General features: G+C 43.2%; 1 protein-coding gene across 1 annotated transcript in view; it reads right to left on the reverse strand.

Moving 5' to 3' along the window:
- parp8 (poly (ADP-ribose) polymerase family, member 8) overlaps positions 1-20,295 on the reverse strand; it is a gene marked incomplete at its 3' end in the record, with an annotated part of 303,800 nt that overhangs the window by 43,896 nt on the left and 239,609 nt on the right. Inside the window, exons 16-17 of the mRNA XM_084309021.1 lie at positions 5,153-5,278; positions 2,905-2,970 (exon numbers count right to left, since the gene is read on the reverse strand). Coding sequence (XP_084165147.1) covers positions 2,905-2,970; positions 5,153-5,278 — 192 coding nt within the window. The remainder of the gene's footprint in view (positions 1-2,904; positions 2,971-5,152; positions 5,279-20,295) is intronic.

The raw sequence follows: 20,295 nt of genomic DNA on the forward strand, positions 1-20,295 counted from the left end.
TGAAACAAAATTGAGCCAATCAGAGGCGCCAAATATCATGAAAAAGGGAATTTCTTTTCTACCGGGGCCACGCCAAGCAGTCATTGTCACTCAGCGACTCGAGAGACAGGACGCTGCTCGCTCCGCGGTTGCAGCTGGAGGCTATTGCGAGTGACATTTGCGAGGTCTGAGAGGTCTGTCCGCCACATGGCAGGGTAACAAAATAGTCATGTAAAATAATAAAAAACTGTGGTGTGTTTTGGTTTTACGACAGTCGTCTTTTTTGCAGCCTCGCGCATCAACTCTCCTTGTTTACAGACGTCACAGCTACCACCTGCTTAGTAGCTGCTTCCACTGTAACGCTGCTATACCGATTAGCTAACGTTAGCTTAATAGCGTTGGTTAAATGGAAGGAGTAAGCCGGCCACTAAAAAGAAAAACCACCACGGTTTTCTCAGACGAAAAGGATGAGCGCCACCACCCAACAAAAGAACGTTTCAAGTGGAAGTTTGAAGATAGCTGTGTTTCAAGAGACTGGCTAGGCTACTGCGGGATGTAGTGGTGAGTTAACTTGTTCCGTGTGCCGCAACTATGTCAAAAAGAAAGACAGAAACAACACGTTTGTCATTGTCGTGTTAACAGTTACTTCACAGTACAAATACGTGAGTCCCCTGTTGTGGTTGTGAGTCACCTTTATTAGCTTAACTCCGTAGCAACATCACACAGGTGTATCTGTGTAGGCAAGTCTCCTTCCCAACCGTATATTCTCTCCCCACCGTATGTATCTTTTTTCTACCACCCCCTCCTCCTAATGTACAGTCTCCTCCTCCTCCTTAGTTTTAGTTTTTGAGGACTGCATACTTTTTCTGCAAAGCTTAGCTTTATACTTTATACTTATAGCACATGCATGGGCCTGGTCTCCTTTGAAAGGTAACATTCAGAAGTTACTAAAGTAAAAATGGATAATCACTTTTAGTGCTAAAAAGTAAGAGGTTTGAACTTGAACTTGTGTACTCACATTTCTCTTTAGTGGTTGCCAGATTCCTGTTTTTAAGTTCCAGCATAAAGGTATGAGCTGGAAAACATGGCGGTTCCATAGCCCGAAGTCTTATGTAGTACAGGTCCAAATTTGATAAAAATACTCTGCGTTCTGAAGTCACAACAAATTTTTGCTCGTCAACTTTCACCTACTTCCCCTACTAGCACCCCCCACGTGGGGTATCGGTGAAAGCGGACACTCGTTGGCTACAACACTGACCAATAATTTTCGCTGATGGGTCAGTTGTCGAGCGTATACAGTCAGACATGGTCATTTGACACGCGGCTTGTAAAAAGACGCTCGCCTGACATATCGTCATGTAACTCGAGAACCGAGGCACGGAATTGGTCGAGTGAGGTGGCGTTCGAATGGCGGAAAATTAAAGTTTTGAACGTTCATGATCAGAACATGATCAGCAAAAAATGCAGCCCGAGCCGGTAGATGCTTGCAAAGTGCTGCGAGTGCTTGCGACTTGCGTGACGGCCCGTATACGGTACCATGCATGTTAACACATTCGGGGCCATTGGGCTTAGTCTAATTAATGGCAAGAGGACCGGGGAATGTAAACAAACGTGTGGCTTTTTGTACAGCTAAATCTATACTTTATAGTATTGCTATCTGTCCATTCTCATTGTCAATTGAGTGCATAAACCGTCCCTTCAAAATGGCGTAAAGAAAAAAAAATCATCAATAGGTTCTCATTTTATAGCGCTGTGAATATAAGCTTTATAGCGGATTTGGTCTAGTATATTTATATATAGTATATATACAGGGCTAATAGCTGCTAACGTTATATCCAATGGCATTTCCGTTTTACAGATGCTACAGAAATAACTCAAATGGCATATGATCGGGACTGTCCCAAAGCATGTATGCATGAAAGGGGGGGGGCTGGGGACGTCGTTTATTATTATTGATTACCAATAACCGTGTTCGTCTAAGTAGCCACATACGCTGGTCGGCTGGTTGAGTATCATAGCAAGCTCTGATCAGCATGTAATTTACGTGAAAAAGATCTTACCATGAGCCGGTTGGATCCCCCCGAGCATTTCCCCGTTATCGATCGCCATCTGGTAGATCGATATGTCCATTGGCTGATGATAAATCCCCTTATTGCATGGTGAAATCTGCGATTCGAAACGTAATCCAAGCTACAGGCTGCAGATCCAGAATCCTGCTAACTGAAATCTCTGTTGAAAGAAAAAAAATAGACTGATCCGTTCGCCCACAGGGCACACTGCAGTAGCGCGATATCGCTCCTAAGAGGATCTGGCCGGTATTGCACATTGTCGAGTCCTAGAGTAAGGAAAATCTGCAGTGCCGCTCTGCGACCTTGAATAGGTTATTAAAATGGAATAAAAGCCAAAACAACTTGCCACGGATATATCCGTCCTTCTGTCCATTAAGCATGGATTCGAAAGCCGGATATATCCGTGCTTCGTCCCCAATGTGTTAAGAGGTCAAAAAAGAATAATAATAAAATAAAATAAAAAGTTCAGCAAATCTCATAACATTAAATTAAATGTCTGATTTAATTTCTAAATGATTCATGTTCTAACCGTTTTTAACTGATTGCACTGCACATTGTTTTGTTGTTTTATCTTGTACACTCAGCAGTTCTGTAAATGAGGTGGCCTCACCTCAGAGCTCACCTGAGTATAAATAATACTATACATATACAATAAATCTATACATGAAAATGTTTACAGTTACAACAGGATTGTGCCATCAAGGCAGTGTTATGTTTATACATGTTGTATATACATTGACCACTTTGGGGTGAGACAAGACAAGGTTTTCAATGCTTTGTTTACAATGACTCCTTGCTGCCCTTTAGTGTTCGGAAAGGTATTATTGCAGCTTCATGGAGATAAGGACTGACATACCTGGGTCATCTCTCTGATGGATGTAAGGCTGTCGAGCGCTCGCATCACTCGGTCATAGTCCTTTTTCTGAAACCAAAAACAGAAAGAACAGAACTCATGCAGCCTGATCCAAACCAAACGAAGATTCCTCTTCTGTTCCGAGCAACCGGCATGTGTTCTACAGTGAGGAGTCTGAATGTGTTCTACAGTGAGAGAGGAGTCTGAATGTGTTCTACAGTAGGGAGTCTGAATGTGTTCTACAGTGAGAGAGGAGTCTGAATGTGTTCTACAGAGAAGAGTCTGAATGTGTTCTACAGTGAGAGAGGAGTCTGAATGTGTTCTACAGAGAAGAGTCTGAATGTGTTCTACAGAGAAGAGTCTGAATGTGTTCTACAGTGGGGAGTCTGAATGTGTTCTACAGAGAAGAGTCTGAATGTGTTCTACAGTGGGGAGTCTGAATGTGTTCTACAGTGGGGAGTCTGAATGTGTTCTACAGAGAAGAGTCTGAATGTGTTCTACAGTGGGGAGTCTGAATGTGTTCTACAGAGAAGAGTCTGAATGTGTTCTACAGTGGGGAGTCTGAATGTGTTCTACAGAGAAGAGTCTGAATGTGTTCTACAGTGGGGAGTCTGAATGTGTTCTACAGAGAAGAGTCTGAATGTGTTCTACAGTGGGGAGTCTGAATGTGTTCTACAGTGGGGAGTCTGAATGTGTTCTACAGAGAAGAGTCTGAATGTGTTCTACAGTGAGGAGTCTGAATGTGTTCTACAGTGGGGAGTCTGAATGTGTTCTACAGAGAAGAGTCTGAATGTGTTCTACAGAGAAGAGTCTGAATGTGTTCTACAGTGGGGAGTCTGAATGTGTTCTACAGAGAAGAGTCTGAATGTGTTCTACAGAGAAGAGTCTGAATGTGTTCTACAGTGGGGAGTCTGAATGTGTTCTACAGAGAAGAGTCTGAATGTGTTCTACAGAGAAGAGTCTGAATGTGTTCTACAGTGGGGAGTCTGAATGTGTTCTACAGAGAAGAGTCTGAATGTGTTCTACAGTGAGAGAGGAGTCTGAATGTGTTCTACAGAGAAGAGTCTGAATGTGTTCTACAGTGGGGAGTCTGAATGTGTTCTACAGTGGGGAGTCTGAATGTGTTCTACAGAGAAGAGTCTGAATGTGTTCTACAGTGAGAGAGGAGTCTGAATGTGGTCTACAGTGGGGAGTCTGAATGTGTTCTACAGTGAGAGAGGAGTCTGAATGTGTTCTACAGTGGGGAGTCTGAATGTGTTCTACAGTGAGAGAGGAGTCTGAATGTGGTCTACAGTGCACAGTAGCAAAGTGCCATGTGCTTGTACAAAGATGACAGATTGAAATTCTGCCAACGTCCCGCAACAATGAAAGTCTTTGAAGTGCCAAAAACAGTGGGATGGTTTTGATGTTCCGCTGGGCGCCCTGGAGGAATGTGTGTTCTCCTGATTGTAGTCAGAATTTATGATTAAGATCTAACTCCTACATTTCAGTAGGAAAGTCAATCCAAATCACTTGAAGTGTGAAAGTAATACCATCACCCAAAAGTACTGAACCTCTACTGTCGTTAACTATGAATGAACACAACACTCTAATTTACCATCTTTAGATAATAAAGTACTCAACCTCTACTGTCTTTAACTATGAATGAACACAACACTAATTTACCATCTTTAGATAATAAAGTACTCAACGTTGAACCAGGAACCTTCTGAATGAATTGAAAATGGGGGACCCTGATGGAAACAAGACAAACGTCTTTCTCAGGTCTGCATCCCCTTAACAATTGTATGTATTGAGCCGTACTGTATTGTACCCATTCTGCAATCTGTTAAATAAAGTTTTCATTCATTCATTCATTCATTCATTCATTCATTCATTCATTCATTCATTCATTCTGATTACCAGATCACTCTACCTCCTGAGTTACTGTTACCGAAAAGGTCTCTTTCATTGAGCTGTAACACAAGGATGCAGTGTCCCCGATGACATCACCCGGTGGCCATATTCAAACTCATTTACTCTCAATAACGGTCTAACTAAATGAATGTGTGCTAAACGTTTTTTTGGATGCATGTGAGATTATGTGCAAAATAAATCAGCATTGTCTTTCAGTGACGTGCTCTTTTAATCTAGGCTTCTGCATAAGCTCTGTCCTCATTGGGAACAACTGACACAAGGTGCTCCAGTATATCAGTATATGGGCACAAGGCCTCAGTTGGGTCAGTAGTGTACCAAGGTGTGCGCTACATACCCTGGGGTTGAGGGCCAGGGTCTGGGAGTCATTGGGGTCCACCACGGACGGATATGGCTCTAAAATTAGGTCTTTCCTGGGAGACTCCAGCGCAGACCGACACATGGACACCAGCAAATCCACCACCTGTCCACCACATCCCATGCAGAAGACAAACTCTTTAAAAGATGTTTCATACAGGTGTCAACCTCTAGTGCAGGGCTATTCAACTGGCGGCCCGTGGGCCAGATCCGGCCCGCCAAGAAATTTGGACCGGCCCGCAGAAGATTAAAAAAAAATAATAAAAAAATATATATTTTTTTTAATATATAATTATAATCGTTATGTTACGTATTCACTTATTATACCGGAATGGTCGGAACAACCACATAGTACATTCGCCATTTGTACACAGACATAATAATCATAATTCTATATATCCGACATGTTCACTGTTCATCAGTACGACTTGGTGCTGGATTTGCGAGAGCGTGCAGCTGCAGAGCCAGCGGTGCTTTCAGGTCCGGTCTGGGGACCGCTCAGCAGCGCCCCCCACCCAACAGCTGAATTGCCAATGGCTGAATTGGAGTATTGCACTGTGCGCGCACAACAGTCAGCTCTGCGGCTCTGCAGCTGCATGCTTCTCACAAATCTAGCTCCCGCTGCCACCCAAAATGAATCTCGACATCGCTTCACCAATAGTCGTTATCAGAACATTACACACATATCATAATAGAACACACATCGTTGTCATTATTAGACCTGCTTGGTGAAGCAACAATGAAACAAATAACTATTTAATACAATTCAAATTGTGCTTAGAGGGAATTATTTTCACCGGACATTATGACCGGAGAGATTTAAATATGTCGGACTTCAACAGATTTTGCCGGTCAAAAACCGGTAATTACCGGACAACGGAAACCCTGGAGCAACCCATTTGCCAATGTAGCTGCTATTTCCACAAAAGGACAAGAGTTCCTTGCATCACTTCACATTGATGAAGGTCTCCTGCAACTTGAAATAATTGACATGCAAGCATCATCTGCTCTGAAGCAGGCACTTGAGAATGAATCCACCACAACATTTTGGATAGTGTATTCGTGTCAACACATTGCCCAAAATAAAAACGCTGGCAATATCTGTGCTAACAATGTTTGGCTCAACATACACCTGTGAATCCAGTTTCTCTCACATGAATGCCATTAAAACAAGCAACCGTGCCTCCTTGACAAATGAGCATTTGCATCACTGTTTGCGGGTAGCCCTCACTTCCTATGAACCCTCTTTCTCTGCCATTGCCCAGTCAAAGAAGTGCAATCTCTCTCATTAGATGTGTGTATGTAGGCTAGGCCTGTCTGCCCCCCACCCCCCCCTGATGTTTGAGAGTTAAGAGTGGACAATAAGTGCTAATAAGATGCTGTGATTTGCTGTTGTTGCACAGACATTAAGCACTTTTTCATAAGCTCAGCTGCACTATAAATGTGTTTTTTGTTCAAGTGTTGATGTTAGAATGTTCAGATGCACATCATGCACTTGTTTGTTTTTTATTTTATTTTTATATTGAAATGTTGAAGAGGAGATGTTGCAGTTGTTGCACAGTCATAAATTAAGCACTTTTTGCAGGAGATGTTGCAGATGTGGCACATAAATGAAGCACTTTTTGCAATGTAGTTAAATAAAAGTTGTGAAAATGTGGTTGCGTGTTGTGTCAAGTGTACATATATTCATAGCACAGGGAGGCGCCGTGGCAGTCTGGCCCCTGGCCCCTTGGGTTTCTGACAATGTGGCCCCCTGAACAATTTAGTTGAATAGCCCTGCTCTAGTGTATATACTAGGTGCTTCATACAGGTGTCAACCTCTAGTGTATATACTAGATGTTTCATACAGGTGTCAACCTCTAGTGTATATACTAGATGTTTCATACAGGTGTCAACTAGGGATGCACGATATTATCGGGCCGATATCAGCAATTATGACGGCATCCCGATAAACCCGATAACGTTATTAATAGCTCCGATAATATAATATATTTTTTGGTAAAAAAAAATGCGGTGTGGGTGAATTGGAATGAAGTGCGTTTGTTTTGACTGTAAGCAGCGCGGACGTTAACAACAAAGATGGCCGCGTCGGTACTCGGAATTTCAGAGGAAAAAGTTCACTTGCTATTTGTAATAAATGCAATGCAGAAGTTCCACAAGGAGGGAAAAGGGCAACAACTTGCAATACATCCAGCCCGACGGGTCATCTGCGGCATCACCACCGCCACGACGGTGTGTTATTGTGTTAACTTAGAAGCCCACGACGACGCGAGGAGCTAAGCAAAGCTAGCCCCTTTCGTGGCTGTGATGCAACCCTTGGTTGAATACGCAGTCACTTATTGCTCCGTAGTAGCCAGGTTAATTTGCACCACCAAGGACTGCTTAAAAGCTAGCGGCTTGAGCCCTTGGGTCATTTCTGTCAAACTTCTTTAATTTAGCAAACGACTCATCAATAGGTACAAGCGTGCTCGCGCCGTCGTCGCGGGCCCCCAACACCGTGGCGGTGGTGATGCCGCAGGTGACCCGTTGTTGTGGTGGTGATGTGAGGTGGTGATGTGTCCACTCAAAGCCTCTTTTTCAAGGCTCCGCTTTGAAAAAAGAAGAACAAAAAGCTTCGAGCGTCTTAGGTTGGATGCACCACAAGCTGTTGACGGATTGTGAATTTTCATTTGGAAAAATAAATATGGTCACTTTATCAGTCAAAACTGTTGTCTTGGCTTTTGTTTCTGTTGTCTGGTTAGGTCACATTTAAGTTGGTGTTAAGTTATTGTCCTGGGAAGTCTTTTTATGTATTATTATTATATTGTGATATGTTTTGTTTCATGTTGAATTTTTTATTTTTTTTTATCAAAAGAAATATATACATTAATTTTTTTTTTATAATACAATAAATATCGGTTATCGATATCGGCTTGAGGAGCATAAAGTTATCGGTATCGGTGTCAAAAAAGCAATATCGTGCATCCCTAGTGTCAACCTCTAGTGTATACTAGGTGCTTCATACAGGTGTCATCCTCTAGTGTATACTAGGTAGTGTTGTCACGATACTGGAATTTCGACTTCGATACGATACCTTGAAAAGTATCGATACTTTCGATACTTTCAATACCAAAAAATAAATAAATTATAATAATTTCTTTTTTATTATAATTTTTTTTTTTTTTTTTTTTAACAAATTTTGCTTTTGTTGCTGGTTGATTCTCCTCAGCTTCTCTCTATACGAGAAGATAAATACACTTTTAAAACCCTTTGTTTATCTTTAGATCAGAGAGAGAGAGAGAGAGAAAGAGAGAGTGGCTGCTGGAGATTTTAGGTCTACTGAGCGCACCTTCCTAGTTATGACGAGAGAGAGAGAGAGCGAGAGAGAGAGAGAGAGAGCGAGAGATTTATCCGGAGCTATGCTCGGAGCATTTATTAACGTTACGCGTGTACTGGTGTAGGATGGGCTCCGGCTCCGCTCGACCGAACGTTGGCAACGGGGTAGTTGTGTCGAGTTCATGCGTGTACTGGTGTAGTGGGCTCGGCTTGACGTTACTCCGTTTCCATGAAGTGATAGGTGGCCAGCTAGCTAGCATTAAGCTAACGGAGGAACGACAGCTAACGTTAGCTAATAATAGCGTTGTTTACAAACTGAAGACAGGGCTGCCTGCCCGGCTGTGAGGGGGAGGAGGAAGAGAGAGAGAGAGAGAGATTTCTTCGGAGCTATGCTCGGAGCATTTATTAACGTTACATAGCATAGCATAGCTCCGGAGAAATCTCTCTCTCTCTCTCTCTCTCTCTTCCTCCTCCCCCTCACAGCCGGGCAGGCAGCCCTGTCTTCAGTTTGTAAACAATGCTATTATTAGCTAACGTTAGCTGTCGTTCCTCCGTTAGCTTAATGCTAGCTAGCTGGCCACCTATCACTTCATGGAAACGGAGTAACGTCAAGCCGAGCCCACTACACCAGTACACGCATGAACTCGACACAACTACCCCGTTTCCAACGAGGAGGCTGCAGCAGGCAGCAGCTTGTGTCTGTTGCTCTGAGCGAGGAGGCGGAAGGGCAAGGCTCTGGCAGCGCGTCTGTCTGTCAACAACTTGCGGGAGCAGCCAGCTGGTACCGATACTGCAGAAAGTATCGGTACTTCGGGAAATGAGTATTGAAGCCGTTTTAAATATTCAGTATCGATATGTATCGATACTTCGATATTTTTGACAACACTAATACTAGGTGCTTCATACAGGTGTCAACCTCTAGTATATAATAGGTGCTTCATACAGGTGTCAACCTCTAGTGCAGGGGTGGCCAACCCGCGGCTCGCGAGCCGCATGCGGCTCTTTGCCCATCAATGTGCGGCTCTTCCATCCATAATTTTTTTTTTTTTTACTAAAAAAAAAAAAAAAAAAACCTTTTTTTTTTTATGTCACTCATTCCATAAGGACATAGAATAAACATTACAATTTTTTTTTAAATGTTCCATTTGCATGTTCTTGGTATCTGAATCTAGGGACATATATGGATCAGTGTCAGAAATAGTGTGTCTGTTACTAGGCTTGAGTAAATTGTAATGAACCAAAGGAGAATATCAATTCTATTTAAAAAAAAAAAAAATCTTTGACTGTGAATAACACCATGCTAAAATTGACCAGACCTGAAAAATCTAAGCAAATGAATAAAGGGAAGATGATTAAACAGAAGGTTTTGTAGATACAGTACTGAATTCTGCCATCTTTTTTATAATGTAAATTTCTCCACAATTGTTCATCATATTGCAACACCGTTTTTTGCAAGACCTTCACAGAAAGGTAGAGAAACTAACTGCGTTCCGTTTTATGGCAATAACGTTCAGGTTTGTGGGAGATAATCCCAAAAAAATAAGAGAAATTAAAAAGTAAATTCAGAAGTCAGATGATTGACAGGGGCTGGTGTGAGCTGGGTAGGGTAGTTTTTCTAAATTTGAAAGCCCTGAATCTCTTCCTTCAAAAGACTACACTCACTTTTGGATGTGCCACTTCCTCCTGTCAATATGCGCCGGTTTCCGACTCAATGCCCTGAGATTTCTATAATCTTATATTTCACTAATAACAGTTAAAATAATTGGTAAACAAACGTAATGCTGAAAATATACACTTTTACTGTATATCTCGGGCTTAAGAGGTTAACCCTGTGAGGCCCAAATTAAAAAGACATTAGCAACTTCAGAGGCCAGAGGGTGGGACATATAAACACATTTACTATCAAATAGCATTGTGAGGCTGAACAACAGGACCAATTGACTATACATGTGCTTAAAGGGGAACTATCTTATAAATGGCCTTTTTCAGTGTTTACCATTGTTTCTTAGCTATGTGGACTTATATTAATAGGATCTATGTCTCTAATTCTCATATTGGCGCATTCTTCCAATTCTCCTCTCACAATATTCACCCTCACTGAACTGAGTCATCTGAAAATGTGCATATCTGTGATGTCAGAGATTTCTCAGCTGCATAATAATGTGGCAGTTGATGTGGCAGTTGGCACCAGGCCACACAGTGGTTGGAGCCCAGCCTCAAAACAGCTTAAGATCTTGAGTTAGAAAAATGCGGTTTTTAGTACTTGATTAGAAATACAAAACAATGCATTTTTTTTGAAAAAAACCTAGGTGTTCCATAGACTCACAGGAATTGTGTAAAAGTGCCCAAATAGTGAAAGAAATAGTAAAACAGTTCCCCTTTAACATTTTTTAAATAAACATAATTTTTTTAAATGGCTAAAAGTGATTTTGTAATTTTGCAACCGTGGGTCTCACAGGGTACTTTTAACCATGTGAGGCCCAAATAAAAAAGACATTAGCAACTTCAGAGGCCAGAGGGTGAGACCTATAAACACATGAAGGGTGCCGTGACTGAAAAAAAAGTTGAGAAACGCTGGTATATGGTGTGGCTCTTTGTGGTACCACAGTCATTTTTGTGGCTCTTAGTCTCTGACTGGTTGGCCACCCCTGCTCTAGTGCATATGTGTCAAACTCGAGGCCCGCGAGCCAAATGTGGCCCGCCATGTCATTTTATGTGCCCCGCGAGAGCTTAAAGTGTGTACGATTGTCTTATAATAAGTCTATGCTGCTTTAAAGCTACATTTCCCACAATGCATGTCCATTATGTGACCGGCAAAGTGACGGCATCCGATGTAGATGGCAATGTAGCCTGGCTACATCAGTGTTTAACTACGGCAATTTCACCATCAAGTCGAATTGATAATTGAAAATCTTCATTATTGATGTCAACAAGAAAAGTTGATGCAGATGGAAGGCAGTTTCAAGAAAGATGTGAAAGTGAATACATGTTTGTGCTTCAAGGATAAGAAACGGTATGTCTTTTGTGTTATGATGCGGCGTCTTGTCGTCAAAGAGTACAATCTACATCTGCATTTTGACACCAACCACATGCCAGATTTAGCCTCCAAGAAAAACAACGAACTGTCCAAGAATTAAAAGGCAGACTGCAATCGCAGCAGAGTATGTTCACAGGAGCTACAGCCAAAAACCATGCAGCAGTGAAAGCTAGCTCTATTGTGGCTGAAGAAATGTTGTCTGCACTGTCCAAACTGGCTGTGTGACTTTGCTATGTTGTGTGACATAACGAGCATCTCGCCAAATTTAATCAGAAGCTGCAGGGACGCAAACAAGTCCCACACAAAACTTGACCAATATAGTTGTGAACTGAGACAACCCTTATTTTTTAGTACAGTTACAGTTGTGTGTTCATGCAGACAAAATGTTTTCTGTAATCAAACTATCTCCCATTAGTTGGATGTATGGCCTCTGCAAGGTTGAGTGCAGCCATTTGTTGTTGTAAAATGCTACATCTGTCCCACGTGTTCTTAGCAGCTCACAAGTGTTGGTTGCACCATAGTTCTGCCCCTCTTGACTGTGACTTTTGAACAAAGTTAATGTCATAGCTTCTATTTGAATATATTTTTCTTGGTTATTTACTTGAATAGTATGATACAATGCTAACTGACAATACCAAGTACTAATTACATTATACACATAATTACATTATAACATTATACACCTTCTCTTAGACTTCAGTTAACCTGCACCCACACACATTGACCTTACAATATAAACTAGTTTCACTTCTGCACCCCAGTTATATTATCGTATAGCTTACGCTCTGCTCGTAGTGGAACCTTATCCCTTTCAATCTAATTCTGAATTTCTCCACATGTACACACCCATCCACCTGGCCACACCCACATCCACTCCTCTACATAAGTGGGGACGTGGCCATACTAACAGCGCCTTCCCTATTTTCACCACCGACAAGTGTCTGTATACACCACTTGAGTTTAGTGCCGAAATAGTTGTTGGAAAGGTGCTACGTGGACATTGTATCTTATTTTTCTCTCTCTCGCCAAATTTACGAGAAAAGCTAAGACATAATGTTTGCACCTTCGGAGGGTTTGGACGCTCACAACGTCACCCTTCACCAGCGCTTCTCCATTGCCGCGTCCTCCGTGCATCGTGGGGCGTCTCTGACTCCGCGGTCGTGGCAGTCAGATACGCCTGGGCGGCGCCCAGTGGTGAGTTTGCCTCTCCGAGGGGCCGTTGAGCCTCCATCTCCCGTGAGATGGCCCTGGTTCCCCCGCTAGTGGACAGTCGGCCGACAGGCCGACAGCTCCTCTGGTGGCTGGGGATTTGCGACACAGACTCTTCGCCTCTGCTCGCCCTCGTCGTAGGGCGGCGAGCTGCAGGGGCGAACGGCCAGGCTTTGAGGTTGTGCTGGAGCCGGACGAGAGTTCTCTTGCCTTGTCTCCATTTCCGATGGAGACTGAGGATCATATGGAGGGGGCGAGAGCTCTCTTGTTCGATGCCCCAATGGAGACGTATCATTCTCCCCCTCAGGGTGTGGCAGGGAGTGTTGCGTCTCCTTGGGGTCCCTTGTTCTCCGGTGTTGGGTTAGAACCTCCGACCCTGAGACAAGATGCCCAGCTATCGGCCGCGTCGGATGGTGGCGCCCGTACGTGAGGGACGCAAGTGACGTGGAGAGAGGTACGCAAGGGGAGTTGCTTGCCTTGTTCCCCGAGCTCATGGCGGCTGCCGCAGCCGCTAATGGCATGGCGTTGCCGCAGCCTCTGCCGGCACCTGTTCCTGATGACATGATAGGTCATCTCTGGCAACGTCGTCCTGTGAGAGAGACGGGCGTTGTCTGCCCATTCTTCAATGGAGGCCTACGTGAAACAGGGACAGGTAATCTCCTGCATCACTGGCCTTACCCCCGCCTACGTGCCAGTCACGCGGGTGGCGGGTTTGGTCCAGGGGCTAAAGGACGGGGTGCCTTGGCTTGATAGCCCGATGGCATCCATACTTTGTCCCAAAATGGTGTGGGAGCCGTTGCGTAAGCCGGTTCCCCAAGGGAAATCGGCTAGGTAGATGGCTAATTGGAGTGACCAGGCGTACATCGCCGCGACTCAGAGCCTAACTGCAACTTCTAACATCGCGCAGCTAGCGCGCTACATGTCGGGGATGATGGCGGGCGGGTCGGTATTGGATGACCATCAGCAATATCTTCACGCCCAGGCGGCTGGAGCCATCCTGCACCTTACCCAGCTGCAGGCGATAGCCGCCGGGAAGGAGCGCGCCCTGGCCACTCTATCCCAGCGCCACCTTTGGCTGGAGCAGGCGCGGGTGCCGGAACAGAAGAGGATTCCCCTGCTCACGGCCCCCCTCTCCGATGCTGGGCTATTCGGGTCGGCCATGCAGCAGATGACGGCAGCCTGCAGAGTAATGGAGGAGGAGCGCTCTGTGCTCCAACCCCATTTCCCCCGACCCGATGCCACCGGTGATGGCCGAAAAAAGCAACGCCGGCAGAGGACCGCAACCGTTGCCTCCGCCACCACTGTCGCCGCTACTGGACCTTCGGCGAAGAAGGCCAGGAGTGGAGGGAGTGCCTCGTCCGCCGCAGCCAGCCGCTCCACGCCTGGAGGTAACGGTAGGGATCGACGTGACCAGGCTCCCCGGAACCGTTCCTCCGGGCCGGCTCCCCGTGGGGGCAAGCACCGCGCTGCACGCGGCAGGCGCCGCTAGTGACTCCCCTGTTTGCCCCTGTTCCCCTCCCCAACATATCATTTTTTGTTACTAAATAAAAGGCCCCTCCTGGTGGGGGACTGTTTTTTGTTACAAACTGTGTGTTTATTCACTATATATATATTGGGGATACGATGTATAAACCCTCACCTACCTGTGGGGTTGTGTGTTTGCTTAGAGAGTAGGACAGTTTTCTTGTACATTGTTCTGGTCGCTATATATATGTGTGCTTAGCAAGGCCTGTGGCTAGCACTCGGTCGAAAGATTTGTCTTCCCTCATCATGAAGAGATGATGATGGTGATGATGGACATTGGACATAGATAAGAAGACAATTGAAGACAAGATTGTATCATTTGGCGCCTTCTAGTGGTGAAACTAAAACATGAACCTTAAGCCCCTCCAAGATAGTAAGTAAATCTCTCCCCAATAACACAGAATATGAACAATGACTCTACATCTGCTCTCCCCTATCCCTATTGGACTGCTAATTGATATAGCCTATATATCTTGCTTATTTGTTTATGTATATATATATTTCTTAAATTTGTTCTTTCTTTCTCTTTTCTTTCCTTTATTATTATTATTATTATTATTATATATATTTTTTTCTCTTTCTTTTCTCCTTTTTATAATGATATCATTATTGATTATTATTTTCACGGGACACATGGCTAGCTGACAAGTTGCCAAAATGATAGAACGGAGCAATGGGCTCCGATTATGTGCTGTCTTAATGTTGCTTGTTGTCTTGTTTGTCTGTACCCTTCCCTTAGTGTCTCCTCCTCCCTGTTCAACAACAACTTTAAATGTTCCTCCCTCTTTCCCTTCTCCCCCCCAATATATCTACACCAAACGCGCAGACACAACCATATGCATACACACACATGCAAATACAGGCGCTTGTATGCGCATATATATGCACACTCTCGTGCGCGACCATACACACATACTGTATATACACACAAACACTAAATGCTTCCTATTAAATTTATAACATGGAATATTCGAGGGGCTGGCTCACAGGCTAAATTAATTAAAATCATGAACCACCTAGTGGAACTAGAAGCAGACATCTGTCTATTACAGGAAACCCACCAAGCAGAATCCGACCATCAAAAATTTTAATCTGTACATTTCCCTCAAACCTTCTCAGCAACATATAATTCAAAGCAAAGAGGAGTTTCCATTTTAATTAATAAACGACTGCCACTCACTCACAATTTCACATTTTCAGAGCCAGAGGGTCGTTTCATCATTGTCAACTGCTCTGTTTTTAATCACAACATGACCATTGCCAGTATTTACGGTCCTAATGCTGATGACCCCACTTTTTTTCACTCTTTCTTCTCAGCACTAAGTAATCACTCCAACTCAACTATCATAATTGGAGGTGACTTCAACACAGTTATTAATCCCACTATTGACAGAACAAGCAAATCAAGAAATTGGCATTCCACTGACACACTGAAACAATATATGACGGATTTTGGTCTTGGCGACAGCTGGCGCACAAGCCATCCCTCCTCTAAAGAGTATACACATTTCTCACATGTCCATAAGTCTCTCTCTCGAATTGATTTCTTTCTTACCAGCAATTCAATCCAACCAGACATCTGTGATTCTAAAATCCATCCCATTACAATCAGTGACCATGCACCTGTTTCCCTCACTCTAAATACTAATCACCCCAAACCACCTTCCCAGAGATGGCGCTTCAACACATCACTGCTGGAAGACCCTGAATTCGACACATATTTCAAGAAAGAGTGGACATCCTTGATGGAAACGAACGACTCTCCAGAAATGTCATCCACATTACTATGGGAAACGGCCAAAGCAGTATTGAGAGGAAACATCATATCATATTCATCACATAAGAAAAAAAAAGATCTCCAATTTGAAAATAATCTGAAACAAAAAATAGAGGAATTGAATAATGCATATGTTAATGACCCTAATGAATCAATTTTGAGGGATTTACGCAAATTACAATTTCAGCTTAATGAAATACAAAATAAAAAAACGAAATTTTTGATACAGAGATTAAGACAGGACCACTTTAAACACAACAATAAATCTGGAAAATATCTAGCCAACCAACTAAAAAAAAACAAAGAAAAATCAATTATACTTGCAGTAAAGGACTCAGCAGGGAAGACGCTGAGAGCACCTCAAGAGATCAACGACACATTTAAAACATTTTATAGTAAATTATACACACCTGACATTAATCCAAGCACTGCTGATATGAACGCCTTCCTTGATGCTATAAATCTTCCCCAAATATCCAAAGAGCATGCACAATCACTGGACAATCCATTAACCTTAACTGAATTCCACAAAGCATTACTTCAGATGCCCAACAATAAATCCCCAGGACCCGACGGCTTCCCTGCTGAATTCTTCTGGTCAACAATATCGTCACTATTCATAAGGATGGCTAATGAAATAAAACATACCTCCAGAATCCCCCCACACATGAACACAGCACTCATCTCACTACTGCTCAAGCCGGACAAAGACCCAACCCTACCCTCTAGCTACCGCCCCCTCTCACTGATCAACACAGATATTAAAATAATAACTAAAGCGCTAACCACCAGACTGGAAACAGTCATATCCACCCTAATTCACCCCGACCAAACAGGATTTATTAAAGGACGCCTCGGGTCAAATAACATGCGCAGATTATTCCATCTAATGAATATAATCAAACAACAAAACCTCTATGTAATAATCACCTCACTAGATGCAGAAAAAGCTTTTGATAGAGTAAACTGGTCATTTTTATTCCGGACATTACAAAAATTTGGTTTCGGAGAGTCGTTTATTCATTGGATTAAAACACTATACACGTCACCCAGGGCCACTGTTACTACTAACGGACTAACATCACAAAGCTTCACACTTCACAGGGGAACCAGGCAGGGATGTCCACTCTCCCCCTCTCTTTTTGCCCTTTTTATTGAACCTCTCGCGGCAGCAATCAGACAAAATTATGATATCAAAGGAATCATTACACACAATACTCACCATAAGATCAGCCTCTATGCAGACGATGTGTTGTTATACCTACAGGAACCAACCAATTCACTACAAGCAACTACCAAACTCATAGACTCCTTCTCTAAAATATCAGACTACGCTATAAATTGGTCAAAGTCAATCATCTTGCCATTGTGGGGGGGTGATAGGAGTCCTGCAGCTCAGATCCCATCCTTCCCCTTCCCCTCAGGGAATATTAGATATCTAGGAATCAACATTTCACCCAGACTGTCAGAGTTATTTCAACTCAATTTCATCCCACTGTTAAAAACAATAGAAGATGACACACAAAGATGGCTAAACTTACCACTCTCACTAATAGGTAGAATATCAACTGTCAAAATGTCAATTCTCCCAAAAATAAATTATCTATTCACTATGATCCCAACCCAGCCTACCACCAATTGGTTCAACTCCCTGGACTCCACCATTACTAAGTTTTACTGGAAGAATAAAAAAGCAAGAATTAAGTTAACCACCCTTCAAAAAAACAAAAAACAAGGAGGACTTGAAGCACCTAACTTTCTCAACTATTATCTGGCCAACCAATTAATATACATCTACAAATGGATTCACCCTACCCAACAATACAACCCCTGGGACGACATTGAGAAGGACATGTGCATGGAAATCTCACCACAAGATCTGCCATTCTTTAGCACAAGCATAAAACATCACTCTTGTTTTAGGAATACAGTCATTTCCACAACTCTGACAGCCTGGTGGAAAGCCAACAAAATCACTGGTAACACACTAACCCCCTGTAAATACACACCAATCTGGCACAACCCTGACTTTCAACTCGGCAAATCACCCATATACTTCCCAGCTTGGAAACATAAAGGCATTACTCATCTCCACCACATCTTCACAGACAACAGCCTAATCACTTATCAAGATTTGACTGAAGGATACGGCATTGGGACAGACCAACACTTCCAATTTCTACAGCTGAAATCAATTTTGAAATAAAAAATTAACACTACACAGAATGATCTTGAACCACCTCCAATTATATTAGCAATGAATAAAATAACATCACAGAGGAAAATATTTTCAAAAATATACAAAATACTGGCAAGCGCAGACACTACATTCCATCTCCCCTTCACAAAATGGGAACAGGACTTGGCTTTCTCTCCCAATGCCGTATCCTGGGAACAAATTTGCACCAACACATTCACAATGACTAACAACACTAACCTTCAATTAATCCAATATAAGGTGTTACACAGAGTACATATCACACAGCACAGGATGTTTCAAATGGGATTTGCAAGCACAGATGTATGCTCCCATTGCACCCTCAACACCCCAGACAACTATTTCCATGCCACCTGGCTCTGCCCACCTGTTCTAGACTTCTGGAATTCCGTCATCAATACACTATCCCGGGTCATGAGCTGCAGCATTTCTCTCTCCCCCTCCCTCTGCCTACTTGGGGATACTACTTCTATCAATTTATTAGTCCAGAACACCAAACCCCTACTTGTTTCTCTAGCTGTTGCCAAGAAAACTATCCTCTTAAACTGGAAGACAAGAAAAAAGGTGAATACTGGCCAATGGTTAGGCCTTCTCTCAAATTACATATCACAGGAAACAATCTCAACCGTGGATCACATCGAAGTCTCACAATTTAATAACATCTGGAAATTGCTTGTGGATAATCTAGGCTCCTAATCATAGGAGATTGACCTGTGAGCCATCCACTCCATAACCCACCCTTCTCTCAATCCCCCTCTACTTTACTTACTCCCCTCTCTGCCCCCCCCTTTCCCTTGTCATGTGTATTCGTTGTTGTCCTTCATTGTCCTTAGTTGTAATTTGTTTGTCAATATCTAGTTCCCCCCCCTCCGAGAGGGCAATGAAATATATATATTTTTTAATATTTTTCTTTTACTACACTTTTTATTTAATTTTGTACTGTAAATAATTAAAACATATAATAAATAATAAAGTTGTCCCCCGAAGAGGGGGGGGGAGGGTGGATGGAGTGCCCTCAAAAAAGGGCCGGGAAAAAAGCTAAAAAAAAAAGAAAATCATGAAGATCATTGCAGTAGTAAGAGTGAACTTTACCTTTATTATCTGAGGGGTTGTGTGTATTCTGTTACGTTTGGGAAACATGGCATAGAGTCCACAACCAGATTAGAGTGTTAGCCTACAGAAGTAGCCATATATGTAGCTTGTACGGAGGTCTTTGACCCTCTCTTTAAACGTCTGTGTTTCTCTTTACTTGGTGAAGTACATAAACACGGGTGACGTGTTCGCACATGAGCCTAAAGCCTTGTATATAAAACCTGTTCGCAAACAAGTTTATCGTCTGTGGCTGGCGTGCAGATGGTTGAGCTTATCCTAGTGGATATACGCTTTTTATGTAGCATGCTAGGTAAACTGGTATCATCGCTGCTTGTTTGTTTTCATCGTATCCATGGTATGGGGTCACAAGGGGGTGAACTGATAAACCCTGCCCCCCTTTTTTCTGATTGGCCAGGGGGTTGGCCCTCCTGTTCTTCGGTCTTCCTGTCACCCTGTTGGGTCAGCGCGTCACACTGTCACAGGGTAGGGAGAGGGGGGGGGGGGAGTTCCCTGGTCCCACGCCATATTTGGGCAGGTGGGTCACGGAATTCCCCCCGCCATAGAGTACGTCACTGGGCGCGTTTCTATTGGTCGTGAGACTTCCGTGAGTTCTTTTCAGGCTCCATGTTGTGGACCACTGTTATTGTCAAGATTGGGTTATGCGGTGCGTGAAAACTTGTTTCCTGCTCTGCGCTCTGTTTTTTTTTTTTTTTTTTTTTTTAACCAGCATGGATACATACAGGATATGGTCAGTGTCAAACAGAGATATATCCACTTTGGTTCTCCCCCCACCCCCACTCCCTCCCACCAGTTCCCTCCCACCAGCCCACCCCCCCCCCCTCCCATGTTCAACTCAGACTCACATTAGGCAAACACTGAACTAACAGAAATAAGTAAAATGCAAACGTAACATAACAAAAACAAAAACACATTCACATCTTCAACTTGCCC

This window comes from Notolepis coatsorum (genome assembly GCF_963971535.1).
Source record: "Notolepis coatsorum genome assembly, chromosome: 2".
In the NCBI taxonomy this organism is placed as follows: domain Eukaryota; kingdom Metazoa; phylum Chordata; class Actinopteri; order Aulopiformes; family Paralepididae; genus Notolepis; species Notolepis coatsorum.